The sequence below is a fragment of the Mus musculus genome, chromosome 6 (genome assembly GCF_000001635.26).
Source record: "Mus musculus strain C57BL/6J chromosome 6, GRCm38.p6 C57BL/6J".
Classification (NCBI taxonomy): domain Eukaryota; kingdom Metazoa; phylum Chordata; class Mammalia; order Rodentia; family Muridae; genus Mus; species Mus musculus.
Genome location: NC_000072.6, coordinates 36,714,456 through 36,728,125, shown reverse-complemented (window position 1 = coordinate 36,728,125; position 13,670 = coordinate 36,714,456). Strand labels below are relative to the sequence as shown.

The following is a 13,670-nucleotide window of genomic DNA, read 5'->3' as shown; positions in this document are numbered from 1 at the left end:
GTCTTCTTTAGGCTGTGACTTCTGCGTCCCGTTCACAGCATTCTCTCAGACAGCCAGGATCCTAGTGTCAGGGCATAAGGGTGGGAGAAACGGCCGAACCCACAGAGGCAGATACTGTGCCAAATCCTCCCACACCGTGATGTATGGTTGCTGGTCCGGGTGCGATCCTGGTCCTTCCTGAAAGACAACGGCCTTTATGGCCCTAATGGTGGGAAGGTCAAACGTCCCCTTGGGTGGCCAGCCTACCCCAAAGGCGGGCCATTCCGAGGAACAGAAAGTCAACCAAGGTTTCTTTTTAACTATCACTGACAGATTTTGTCCTCTTGCCCTAATGTCTGTCCAATGGTCCTTAGTCAAAGACAAAGGGGTGGACACAGTCTGTCCCATAACGAAAACCACAAACAGAAACAAAACAGCAACAGAGACAGAAGACACCAGTATATCCAAGCACACTTGTCTGTGCCTGGACTTGTACAACCAGCCAAATGCTACCTCTGATGGGGTGGGACTCTGCTTCCACTTCCTTTCTGGTAGAAAAAGCACCTTATCTTCCTCACTCTGCCAGATGACAGTCAGACCTTCCTGACTGTCCCTCACCCTGGGTACTTCCTCCAGGGTCACGCTTGGAACATCTTCCAGGGTTGCAGCCTGTGGAGCCTTAGGACGTCCCCATCCTGCAGCCAGTAGGTCCTTATGGTCCACAGTGGCAGCTGCCAGAATACAAGATACCAGAACTGGGAACCCAGGCAGGACTCAAACTCATCAGGTGGGACTCAAACACACAATCCCAGAACTGAAAATATTAAACCTAAATCAGAATCTTGCTTCAAGGGAGTCTGGGAAATATAGTTGGTTGTTCAGATTAGACCTGTAAATAGAAGATGATTTTGAAAGAGTCCTGGATTAGCATTTAGTGGGCTGATCTTTCAGAGTGGGCAGGAGTGGCACAATGTGTTAGAGTCTAGCATCCTTCTCTTGCAGTAGAGGAGGTGTTGTCACTTCATGGAGACAGCTATGCCTAGAGAGGTTTTGTGCAAGACAATGGATATATTTACAATAGAGTTAAGCCTCTTCCTTAAAACAATTATCGATTTTCTCTCTTGGTACTAATTGAGCTGTATTAACAGTGAAAAAAAAATGGAAATCAAAGTTCCCCCTTGCAAATGACTCTTTAGAAAGAACCACAGCAAAGAACTTGGGATTTTCTGAGTCTTGTTTCTCAAAGATCTCCTTAAATGACTTAGTCACTAACCAAAGAGTACACATGGAGGGTTCCATGGCTCCAGCTGCATATGTAGAAGAGGATGCCTTATCTGGAATCAATGGGATAGGTCCTTGGTCCTGTGAAGGCTCGATGCCCCAGCATAGGGGAACGAGGTGGGAATAGGTAGGTGAGCACCCTGATAGAAGCATGGGAAGGGTGATAGGATAGGGGGCTTGAAGAGGGGAAATCAGGAAGGGGAATAACATTTGAAATGTAAATAAATTAAGTAACCAATAATAAAAAAAAAAGAAAATGACCTGGACAAGCAAAGGTTCTAGGAGGGATGATGGTCCTACAGTTTGCCTCATTGTTGTGAGTGGTGCAGCCAGAAAACAGACATGATCCTTTAGCTAGATGAGGCTGGGACTTGCGCTTGTTTGGGAGACCCAGGAAGCTGTGGGTTTTCTGTAGGTTGAAAATGACATTGATTATTGTTCTAAACTATTCTCATTCTTTGAGTTATGCCATATGTGGCAATTTCTTCTCCTTGCTTTTTAAATTAGATGTATCAGTAGTATCTTGATGTTCATTTAGGGCTTGCTTAGTTGGCAAGGTGGTCGTTGGCTTTTGAGTTTGTCTGACATTATATACTTGTCCAAAATGTTCCCAGGATGCTCCATGGTGGAAGTATAAAGTTAGATGTCTATCCTGCAGGTGGTTGAGGAGATGAATGGAAATTGTTCTGCCAGCTCTGCTATGATCCACAATATGCTGCCAGGTTCTTTCTGAATTTCTCTACTCATGATAATACCTATTCCCCCTCCCACCCATCCCACCCCATCCCCTTCCTCAGCTTCCAGCTCTTTCTAAAAGTTTTCCATCACCTTGCTCTGTCTGGGCCAGCTGCCAACTTTCTCTTAGGTTTGATGATTCATCTTTACAGATCAAAAGAATAGCCACTGTCTAAAAGCCAGGCTCTGTTTTGCACAGTGTGCAGCTTTTGGCAGCTGACTATTGAATGGGGAAATGGGTCAGTAAAGTGATATTCCCAGCATCCTCCATGCTCTCTGCTCTAAATAGATTTCTTTAGTATATTCTTTTGAAGATGAAAGAAGTTCCTCAACATTTTTTCCCACTTAATTTATTTATTTATTTTTTGGAAGGGGATGCTGTCGTCATCCAGCAGGAAGATGAATAGCTTCCCTGAGCATACAGACTTCCCTAGGCTCTGGGAATTTTAACACTATAGAGAGTGCGTATAACATAGAGTTTCCATGCAGAACGACTCATGACCTGCCTCCACTACCTCTACTCTGACTGGAGAGCAAGATGAAGAGGACCACAGTCCTTCCACTTGGGCAGCAGAAGAGGCAGTATGGGGTATGGTAGGACTTGAGTTCTTCATGATCAGAGAGATGCCTCCTTTCTCAGTTCAGTTCTGGCTCAGATTGTCATTTTGTTGCTATTCTTCTTATTGAAATCTTTGACAGGACCTATGGCTTCATTTCCTACTTATAATATTATACCCAATTCAATGTCTGCTTCTGTTCCTTCATGTCAAAGTGATATGTTTTGTCCTTCAAATGCTGACAGTAAATACCACATAGCCTTGCTGTTAAGATGAAATGGTGAAATGTTGTACATATACATGAAATTCTCAAAATATAAGGGAAATATTATTTTAAAAGACAAAATGAAAATGCAGACTCTAGGTGATATGCTTGATAAATGTGCAGGATTTTTGAGATGATTTTCCTGCTTTCTGTTGATATAGGATTTTTGTTTGTTTGATTGTTTGTTTGTAAGCCATATGACTGTGTGGGTCATAGTGGCCTAGAACTCACTGTGTACTCAGTTTGGCCCTGAGTTCACAATCCTCTTGCCTTACTCTCCTTAATGGTAGTATTGCATGGTAGAGTACCACCATGACCAACTTTAAGATGGCTCAAAATCTCTTCTTTCAGAAGACTTGTGGTGACTGCAGAAGTAACTGTAGCCATGAGTTACTTACTCTTGCAGTTCATAGCTTAGTGAAGTGTGTATACATGATACCCCTGGAGAAGCATAAAGTCCTAAAGTGTATCCTGCAACATCCAGTTGCACAGATGGGGAAGCCAAAGCTTTAGAGATGTTAGGTACTTAGGACGGGATCCCATCTTCATAAGCAGAGCTGGGGACATACACACACATAGTAGTTTGAGTCTGGATCTCTTGTATTCCAAGTGGTCCTTCTCTATGTAGATTCCAACCAAGATTCCATGATTCCTATACAAAAGTGGTAATGCATTCCAGATACAACCTAAATCGTTACCAGCCTTCACAAGAACCTTCCTGCCTGGACTTTTTCTGATCTTTGCTCCACACATTGTCCATGTGCTCTGCACCAGTCAAGCCAATCTTCCAGGCTTCAGGAGATAAGTGAATGGGGCTTGTCCAGAATGAATGGATAAAAGAATGGAGGATATATATATATAGCTATACTGTCTTGGCCTGGCTCACATAGGCTGTTCATGCCCTGATTTCCAGTCTCTGCTGAGATACCACTGCTCAAAGCTCACCAGGAAGAAGGGTCTCTTGAGTGTTTAGATCTTGTCCTTACTCAAGAAATTTTGGTCCTATATTTGCAAAGGGAGACCTAAGGACAAGGAACTATAAATATGTGTGGTGTTTACTCTACTCGATGTCTGCTTTCATCTCCTTGGATAAATTCCACACTTGGGAGGCTCATTAGCCGTGCACACAGAGCACTATATAATAATTAGTATTAAGGATGACAGCAAAATAGAACAATGTTCATAGTAAAAACTTATTGTGCTGAGGATCCTGGGGTTTTCCTCCCCAAAGGATTTTTATTTCTTCCTTCTAATTTCTGAATCAAGAATTAATTCTTGTGTTCTTTGTAGCTTATTGGCATTTCCCGAATATCATAAAAGCAGTTTAATTCATTGGATATTTGATATATGACAAGTGTTGTGCTAATTCATCAACATGGCTTGTCTCTCTTAATCCTCACAGCAGCTCAAAGATGTTTTACCATATTTTACAGTCTAGGAGTTACAATTTGTTTAAGTTTACTCTGTCAGTGAATGGCAAAGCTTGAAACAAACATTGAGATTTCCACACCAAGAACTCCCAGAAGAAGTTTTTAAAATATAAGATTTATAAAAATGAAATCAATAATCTGTTTTTCTTTTTGGTTTTTTTGTTTGTTTGTTTGTTTTGTTTTGTGATAATTCAAAACAGCCAGACACATCTATTTGGAGCCATTTATGATTGAGTCCTATTAAACAATTCCTGGCTTAAAGTTTCTCCTTGCATAGTAATTGCATTAAAACCAAATGATGACTTTCAGTTCTGTATTTATCCAACTAGGGGCCTACAGTGAGGCGCAGTAGATCATGCCATCCTGCCATACCAGTGGCCTCCCAGGCAGAACCAGGTTGTCTCTGCTCTGCTGTGGGATCTGTGCAGGCGCTGTTGCCTGTCCAGGATGTGAGGCACAGCTGTCCTGGTAACAAGTGCTGTCAGGAGGGACTCCTCCATACTCCCAGCTGGCCCACTCAGCTCTGCACTGATGCAAAGCTGGCGGGAGCCTGTGGGGAAATCAAAGCAGACTGGCTGGTGTTCAGCACACAGAGGCAGCAAAAGGAAAGAGAATAAACAAAGGCTTTTTCTAGAAGAGTAAGCATTATTCATGGAAAAGCTCACCAGAAATCCAAAGGCTGGGAGCAGGTGAAAGTGTTCCTGTGGTGTCCTGCTTAGACATACAGAACACATATTAAAGTGTTCATAATATTCACTCTGTAAGACAATCTAAACCTATTTTCATTCTGGAAAGAAAAATAGAAGCTCCTATTTTTCAGTCTTTCATCTAGACACACAAGAATAATAAATTCAGCGGCTGTGAAGGGTGCTGTCAAGAGAATGTGAAAGATTCAGGGAGGGTGATTAAGGTCTAGTGTTTGTTGTGCTACAGATGGTTACTTGAGTCTCGTCTGCTTGGAACAAGGAGTGCCAGCATGGAGATGGCTATACAAGACTAATGTCATGTGTTTGTGTGAATATTAGTGAACACAAAATTCTGACATTTTCTAGTGTGAATATTGAGAGTTAAATACAAAGTAATAGATTTGACTGTGGTGTTTTCATACACACGTGGCACTGTGATTTGCGTATCTCACTTGCTATCTCCATTGTCACCTTTCCTATCTCTTTCTTGTCACATCCCACCCTCAAATAGTCTCTCTTGCTTTCATGTCATAAATCATATGCCTACATACATAGATCTGGATTCTACACATGGCAGAAAACATTTAGTAGTTCCAATTCTCCCTTTCTGTATGCTTCTTTTGATTTTAATGTGCTTATGTGTACACATGCATATGTATATGTGTGCATGTAATAGATGGGGGGTTGTGGTTAGGTGTCTTTTTCATTAGCTTCTCTACCTTGCCTAGACAGGATCTCTCACTGAATCAGGATCACCAGTTAGGCTAGGCTGGTTTGTTAGTGAGCCTCTATGCTTTGCCTGTGTTTCCAACATAACCTATGCTGGGACTACAGACACACACTGCAGAGCCCAGCCGTACAAAGCTCACCCAAGCTCATGTGTTTGTACTCTTGCAACGAGCACTTTGCCTGTTGATCCATCTTTTCAGCACCAGACTCTGTTGTTCACAATACCAATTAGATATGTTTACAATAAAATTTCTTCTGAAATAAGCAAGAAGCATATATTTTCACTCTATAGCAGATCTTAAGGCTATACATACATTAACTGGCCTGACACTAATTCAGTGGTATTTTAGTTTCCTAGTGGTACTATAAGAAAACATTCCAAACTCAGTACCTTAATAAACATGCATGCATTTACTTCATGTTTCTTGAGGCTAGACTGAAAAAATCAAGGTCTTCATAGACTGCTGTCTTCTGACACCTCTACAATTGGCTTGTAGATGGATGCTATTCTCCTATGTTCTCATTGTGCTTTTATTGTCTCTTCTATCAATGCTAGTCACCAGAGTCAGGTTACATTTTAATTTAATTAATCTTTCAAAGCCTCTGTTTCCAGATATATTGATAACAAGAGATACAATGATTGGGATTTAAGCATAGATTTAGTGTAACACATTTAGCCTTCATTTCATCGAGGTCTATAACTTTTTAAAAAAATAATTTATATTTACTCTTCACTGATATATTATATCCTGACCAGAGTTTCCCCTCCTTATCTGCTCCAAGTCCCCCTCCACCTTCTATCCCCATATACTCCTCCTCTTTTCCTATGCAGAAAAGGGAAGACCTCCCATGGATATCAACCAAGCATGGCGTATCAAGTTTCAGTAAAACTAGCCGCCTGTCCTCATATTAAGGCTGGACAAGGCAACTCAGCAGGAGGAAAATGGTCCCAAAAGGAGCAAAAAGACAGCTTCCACTCCCAATGTTAGGTGTTCCACAAGTGTAACATATACAGAGGACCCAGGTCAGCCCCCTGCAGGTCCCCTGGTTGTCAGTTCAGTCTCTGTGGGTCCCTATTGTCCCAGGTTAGTTGATTCTGTAGGTTTTCTTTCTTTCTTTTCATCTTTTCTTTTTTTTAAAAGATTACACACACACACACACACACACACACACACACACACACTATTGCTCTCTTCAGACACCGGAAGATGGCATCAGATCCCATTACAGATCATTGTGAGCCATCGTGTGATTTTTGAGAATTGAACTCTGGACCTCTGGAAGAGCAGTCAATGCTCTTAACCACCGAGCCATCTTTCTAGCCCTCCGTGGGTTATCTTATGATGTCTGGCTCCTACAATCCTTCCTCTCCCTCTTCCTCAAGACTCCATGTCTATAATTTTTTGTAAGCCAAGAAAAATCCATATGGAAGCATACAAGGAACAATTATTCACGTTATACTTTAGTATGCAAAAATCTTCACATCCTAAAGTTTAAACTTCTCATTTTGTGAATCACATTTTTTTTTCTCCACTGGTCACATGATGTTAAAGTATTAGCGGGTATGGCAGTGGAAAACTGTGATGAGCTCATTGGAAATGTGGCATTTCTACCAGAACCAATCTATATAATTACCTATCACCTATAACATGGCAAATGTTCTGAGTCCTCATTTCAGAAATAGGATATTAAATATTGACATGTCTTCTCTATTGTGTCGGGGTGGAAGAAGTCAGTAGGGAAGCCACTGCTAAGTGTAAGACCATAATGTTGGCCCACAGACTCAGGAAGGTAAAAAGAGACTTGCTGAAAAGGAGAAAGCCAAATATTTATTTCTCATCTCTGCTAGTGATTAGGTGTGGTTAAGATATGACAATTATGCAAGAAAGATAGTGAAATAATAATTATATGTTTCCATTTTCTACCCGGTATACCCAAGTGTTAAGCCAGTCAGTGTCCCTGACACACCATTGTTCAACTGACTTTTCTCTTGCACTGACTGTGCATAGAAATGCATTCGAAAATCACTGAGAAAGCAATGAAGACCTCATCTACCCCACTCCCAAAAGGATGTGGGAAATTGGGAGGGAAAAGAGACTGGGATGCTTGTAGAAAGGAAATCTTAAACTGTACAAGTAAACTTGGCTTGTAATATTTTATTTGTCACTATTATCAATTCACACTATTTATTGCCATTTGATTATTTGTATACAATAGTCTACTGAGAGGTGCATGAGTTCTTTTGGTTACCTAACCTCTTTATGGACTTTGATTAACTTACTTCTATTTGGTTGCCGCAAATAATCTTTCTGTATTGTACCACTCTGTACACTATTTAATAGATTATACATTATTAAACATATTAACAGAGACTACATTATTTACTATATTACTTTGTGATAGTTTAGTTTCTAATATATTTTAGGATTTAACAATATTTAAATTATCCAACCTAACTGGAACTATGTGAAGATTTATTGAACGTCATCATTTTGGACAGCCTGAGCAACTTGAACCTGGATCAAGATAGAGAAAAGAGTCATGCAGTCATGATTCCACAAATCTCAGCATTAGTTTTGAGATGCAGTGTGCGGAATCATACATGTCTTTTGAGTGAGGTAGCTTGTTCTTAAGTGTCAGTGAGTTGTTTTAAATATGCTCACCAAGCATAGAAAGGATATTGATGATAACCAGGCTCCCAGATTCACATACACTATGCTTTTTCTGTATAGTGATAGGCTCTTGTACCATTGGTGAGTTCCTGTCATTTACTGAACTGTGTTCACAAAGCAAACTCAGTATTCTCCTGAGCTCTTAACGGGCAGTGTGCATATGTTTGGGTCTTTTATTTTATCCCTAAGAAGAAGAGAATTACTTATTTATATTATTGTCATTGATTTCTCCCACTGCTTTACTGAATCAAAGCTACTTAGCTCAAGCCAACAGGAAACAGAGGCTGATATTTGACATCATTTCTTCTCAGTTCCCTGCAGCCATGTGAGATAGAAGAACCATATAATATGCCTCATATTAACCCCTCTTCATTCTTCTCACGGCTAGTTGTTGGCAGTGTTCTACTGCTGTGAAGAGATACCATGATCACTGCAACTCTTAGGAGGGAAAGCATTTACTTGGAGATTACAGTTTGGGAGATTTGGTTCATTGTCATGGCAGGAAGTATGGCGGTGTGCAGGCAGACATGGTGCTGTAGGAGCTGAGAGTTCTACATCTGGATCTACATATTGTAGAAAGAGAGAGACACTAGACCTGGACTGAGCATGTGAAACCCCAACATTCATCCCTAGTGACACACTTTCTCCATCAAGACCACACCTATTCCAACAAGGCTACATTTCCTGATCCCTGTGAAATATATCCACTCCCTAGTTACCAAGCATTCAAATATATAAGCCTATGGAAGCTATTCCTATTAAAACCACCATATGGTCCTTCTTCTTTCCTGTCATTTTTGCTAAGAACGGAGACAAACCCAGTCCAGAATACTTAACTCTTCCACTCAGTGGGAAATATTGGTTCTTAAAGTCTTTTAATGGTTATCGCTCTCTTAGGGCTGTCTTCTGACCCCATTTCTCTCAGATTTTCCTGATACAGAAAACAGAGTAGAAGTTTATTCTGACAACTGCATAGCAGTTGTTCCTAAACATCTGTGGAGAGAAGAGGAAGAGATGATTCATGGCCTTTGGTTATTCAGCTTTGAGAAACAAATCCACTGTGATAGGATTCCATAGAAACCACTGATAAGAGTTTAGATTAGAATTTACAAGCAGTTAAGTTGCCAATACAGATGTGGAGCTTTAAAACACCTTATTGTTCTTTCTAGTGCATCATTTCCCAATAATCCATACTTAGACAAAAAATTTAAATGCATCTTGATTTGAAGGCAAAAATAACAAGATATGATGACAGCAATCCAAATGAATTAAAAATGAAGAAATGTTTAAAAATGGGATACTTTATTTAATATTAGGGAATACTACTTGGTTATGTTTTAGAGTTTATACAAGTGGCAAAGAAAGTAGATTCAATGGATATTTTTAGATTTATTTGTTTTTATTTTATGTGTATGAGTGTTTTGTCTACATGTCTTTTGTGAACCATGCATGTGTCTGATGTCCACGTGGTCAGAAGAGGCATCAGCTCCCTGGCAATGGAGTTATGGATGATTGTGTACTGCTGTCTGGGTGCTGGGAACTTAACCTATATCCACTGCAAGAGCAGCAAATACTTTAACCACTGAACCATCTTTCTTGTACTCAACAACTTTCAGTACCTTCCTAATAAAAACAATAGGAACAATAGGAAGAAGTATAAATAGAACTTGCCAATAATCATATTTCCATATTGTGAAATGATTAATAACTCCTGTTGACATGTAAATGCTTCTAGATTGTTTACATGCACTCATGTTTCAAAACAAAGTTATTAATATTTCTAAGAATTATGAAATACCTCAGAAGAAATTATCTTTTTTTTCATACTGCATAGTATACATAAACATTTTTCTTCTTAGTAATTAATTTTCCTTGTGGATACTCTCTCTTTTATAGCATAGGAATCTGCTGTGTATTTGCTGTAAATTAGCAAGAAAAACTGGCCATAGGCATGATCAATGGCATAATTATCAACATAAACGTTACCATAAAATACTTAAAGTGTAAAAGATACACATAGAGCAATCCCCAAAACAATTAAAAAAAAACTTTTGTAATACCAGTACTTTGAAGACACAGTTGTGTTCCTTCCTCTATTGCATATGTAGATCTCAAGCTACATCTGATCATCTGATCGATAGTTGAGATAGCATGCCTATTCATTTCTCATTGAAAAAAAAAAAAAAACAATGAACGTTTGGGAGGCAGTTGTAGCGAGGTGGGATCTTAGAGGTCATCATGACATTCAGTACTCCCAATAGTTTCCAGTGAGGAGGCAGGTTTTATTTTTGCCAATTGGCAGGAAACAGATGCAAGTGGACTGATTTCCCCCACACAGGGCTGATGTACATCGGGCATTGACATGGAACAGTTCTGTAAGACAGCACTTGCCTTTTAGTGTGCTCTTAACAAAAGTTGCTATGTTTCTGCATGGAAAAAAAAAGATGGCCCAGGATGTGTTGTGATATAGCTTGTATTAATTCCCCCCATTCTTCTCATTTTCCTTGTCTTTCCTATTGGTAGTTGGTATACTTTGCAGTAATTCTATTAGTTCAGAGACCATAATAATGATAGGGTTTATACTTATGATTCATAGCAATAGGAGGTATTTAAAAATCTTACCATTTTGTTGGAAGGTCTTAGGATTTTATAAACACTTCTCAGCTTATTGTAAATACAATGGCATCTCTAATCCAAATGTGCAAACATAGTTTTTGTTATTTTTTTTTCAGAACCACTATCACCTCATATCTCTATTCCAACTAAGAACTCTACCCTCTATGAACTTAATCATCAGCTAAGGGATGGATGGAGATTTGCAATCCCAGGAAGCTAAACTATCAGGGTGTAGCTAATGTGTGTTTGTTTTTTTATCATTTACACAAGCCCATATTTCATTTAAAATGTATGGAGCAGAGATGTCCCTTAGGCATCACTGAAGAGATAGAACATCTAGCAGGTAGCCCTTTGTCTCACATCTTTCACAGGTGCTCATTTCCTGGCAAACATCTATGCCTTACAACTTCAGTTCAGGTAGGGAAAAGTTCCAGTCTGGCATATGAATTAACATTTGTCATTCCATGCCACTTGGTTCTGTTCAATGTTAACTAAGGTGCTCTACTGTTACACATCAGTGTCTGGATCCTTCTGGCTCTTAATGCTCTGCTGAGTGGCCACTGTATGGCCATCATGAAGCAATGAGTGGGGACCCTTGTGCTCAAATCAACCCTTCTTTTTATGGTGGTCACCTTGCAAGACTACTGAAATGAAATGGGCTTTACCTACAGAGTTTATTCAGGCCTTTCTCTAAGAAAACAATGTTAACCTTCCAAATGTGACCCACTAGGTTCTCATTATCAGGAAAAGAGAGACAGTAAGAAGACTGAATAGAAAAAATTGTGGGGTCATTTGGCACAAATCCTCATAGGTTAGTGGATCTAGTATAAAGCAGGTTGATAACCTCCTTGTGTTTTACCCAACTCTAGATGACCCTCTAAACAAAACTCCATCAGACTACACACTATATGGTCCATAATTCTCCTATAAAGAGCTGCCTGAATCTATTATCAGTGGGTGAAACCCAGACTGTAAACACTTCTAACTGTTTGCTCAGAAGGAAATAAACCAAGTGAATGCTGATGACTGTTTCAGTGGAGGGACTGGGAGAAGAAATGGAACTAAGCAGACATCCCGAAGACTTCCATCACGAAGAAGCCTGGTCTCCCAAGTGAGGCCAACCTACTGCATATGTTTCTAAGAGGACCCTCACATGATGTTTGATAGTCCAAATAGAGACAGCCAGCAAGATAACAAGCACGTTCAGCTATGTACATGGGTAGACTGTGATCTTGCTTATCCTTATAGATACTTCTCTAGTTCATCTGTGGGCACATGCTCACACACACTGACAACTTATCAAGAGCAAATACCTTGTCTGTTGACCTTGGCCAATTCTAAGAAAAATGGCTTTCCTATCATATTAGTTAGTACCTTGACATTATTTTCTTCTCTCTCTCTTTTAAATTGCAGCGGAGTCAAAGAAGAAGAAAAAGGAAGGCAAGAAACAGGAGAAGATGCTGGATTAAAAGACGCCACCGTCTGTGGACCAGGAAAAGGGCATCAGCAAACAGGATCAGTTAATTATTCCATTTATACCTACTGTAGGCTTTTTATTCAACAGTTATCTGTAGCTTAAGTACATGATAGGCAAAAACAAAGAGAAAAGAAATGTTTTTGTAGTAGTGGTTTTTTTGTTTTTGTTTTTGTTTTTGTTTTTTTTAATGTATACCATAGTACCAGTAGGGGCTTATAATAAAGGATTGTAATACTATTTAGGAAGTTGAACTCTGTAGTACATAATAGGAGGTAGGATTGAGGTAAGTTTTTTGGTGTTGTTATTTTGTTTTGTTTCATTTTGGTTTGGTTTGGTTTTTGAAGTTATGTGATATTTCACATTTAAATCTTTTTTCTTTTTTACATGTTTTCTCTTGTGCATCAATTTAAATGTTACAACCATGTAAACTACTTCTCTTGTTAGATAGATTTTCACCTAGACTTTTTTTCCCAAATCAGAAAAAAAATACACACTAAATAAAGCAGCAATAAAATATAAATCATTCTATTGGAGAGAAATGCATTGTTTTCTGCCAGTGGATATTTTCTTTGAAAGTTTGCAGACTGAGAGGAGAGAGGCAGAGCAACGATGTAGTGAAATGTTGATCTTTGTTTTTTTTTTTTTTTTAAGATAAGATTGAAACATGAAATCCTTTCACTTTGGCAGAAAAACATTTGTTTTCTTGATGAAATTATTTTTACATCTGAGGAAAAAAATCTAGGAAAATAAAACAAGTGATGCTGAATTAAATGTGCTTTGTGTACAATGATTTCTTATTGTAATTCTCCTTTGCCAACTCTGTTGGGAAAATCCATCATGGCGGCTAGTTAAATTCTTTATGGGCATAAAGTGTGACTCAAAGGTTCTTCCTTCTTTTTCGTTTTCTTTCATACTTTAGGAACTCATACAGGCTGAGAACCCCTAAATGCCAAATCTGACATGTTCCAAAGCCCAGGCAGTTTTGTGCACAGACTTGACCTCACACGTGGAAGATTCCACTCTCGATCCTAGGGATACTCAGCGTCAAAGTGCAGGCGTATAGAATCATGTTGCACAAACTTGCCTAGAATTATATGTACATGGTGTATAAGAATCAAATCAAGTCAATGTTTAGTGTCAGATCCCATCCATGAGACACCTCATTTTGTGCAGACAAATCAAAGTAAAATAAAATAAAATCCTGGTGCACTTCATTTCAAGCATTTTAGATAAAGATACTAGA

At 39.2% G+C, this 13,670-nt stretch overlaps 1 protein-coding gene across 2 annotated transcripts in view; it reads left to right on the top strand.

Annotated features, from left to right (window-relative positions):
- Nucleotides 1-13,202, top strand: part of Ptn (pleiotrophin) — a 95,256-nt gene extending 82,054 nt beyond the window's left edge. Inside the window, exon 5 of one of the 2 annotated variants that reach the window (XM_006505757.4) lies at nt 12,364-13,202. In XM_006505757.4, coding sequence (XP_006505820.3) covers nt 12,364-12,419 — 56 coding nt within the window. In that variant the 3' untranslated portion in view covers nt 12,420-13,202. The remainder of the gene's footprint in view (nt 1-12,363) is intronic. The other variant, NM_008973.3, reaches the window with a different exon arrangement.
- Nucleotides 13,203-13,670: the final 468 nt, after the last annotated feature.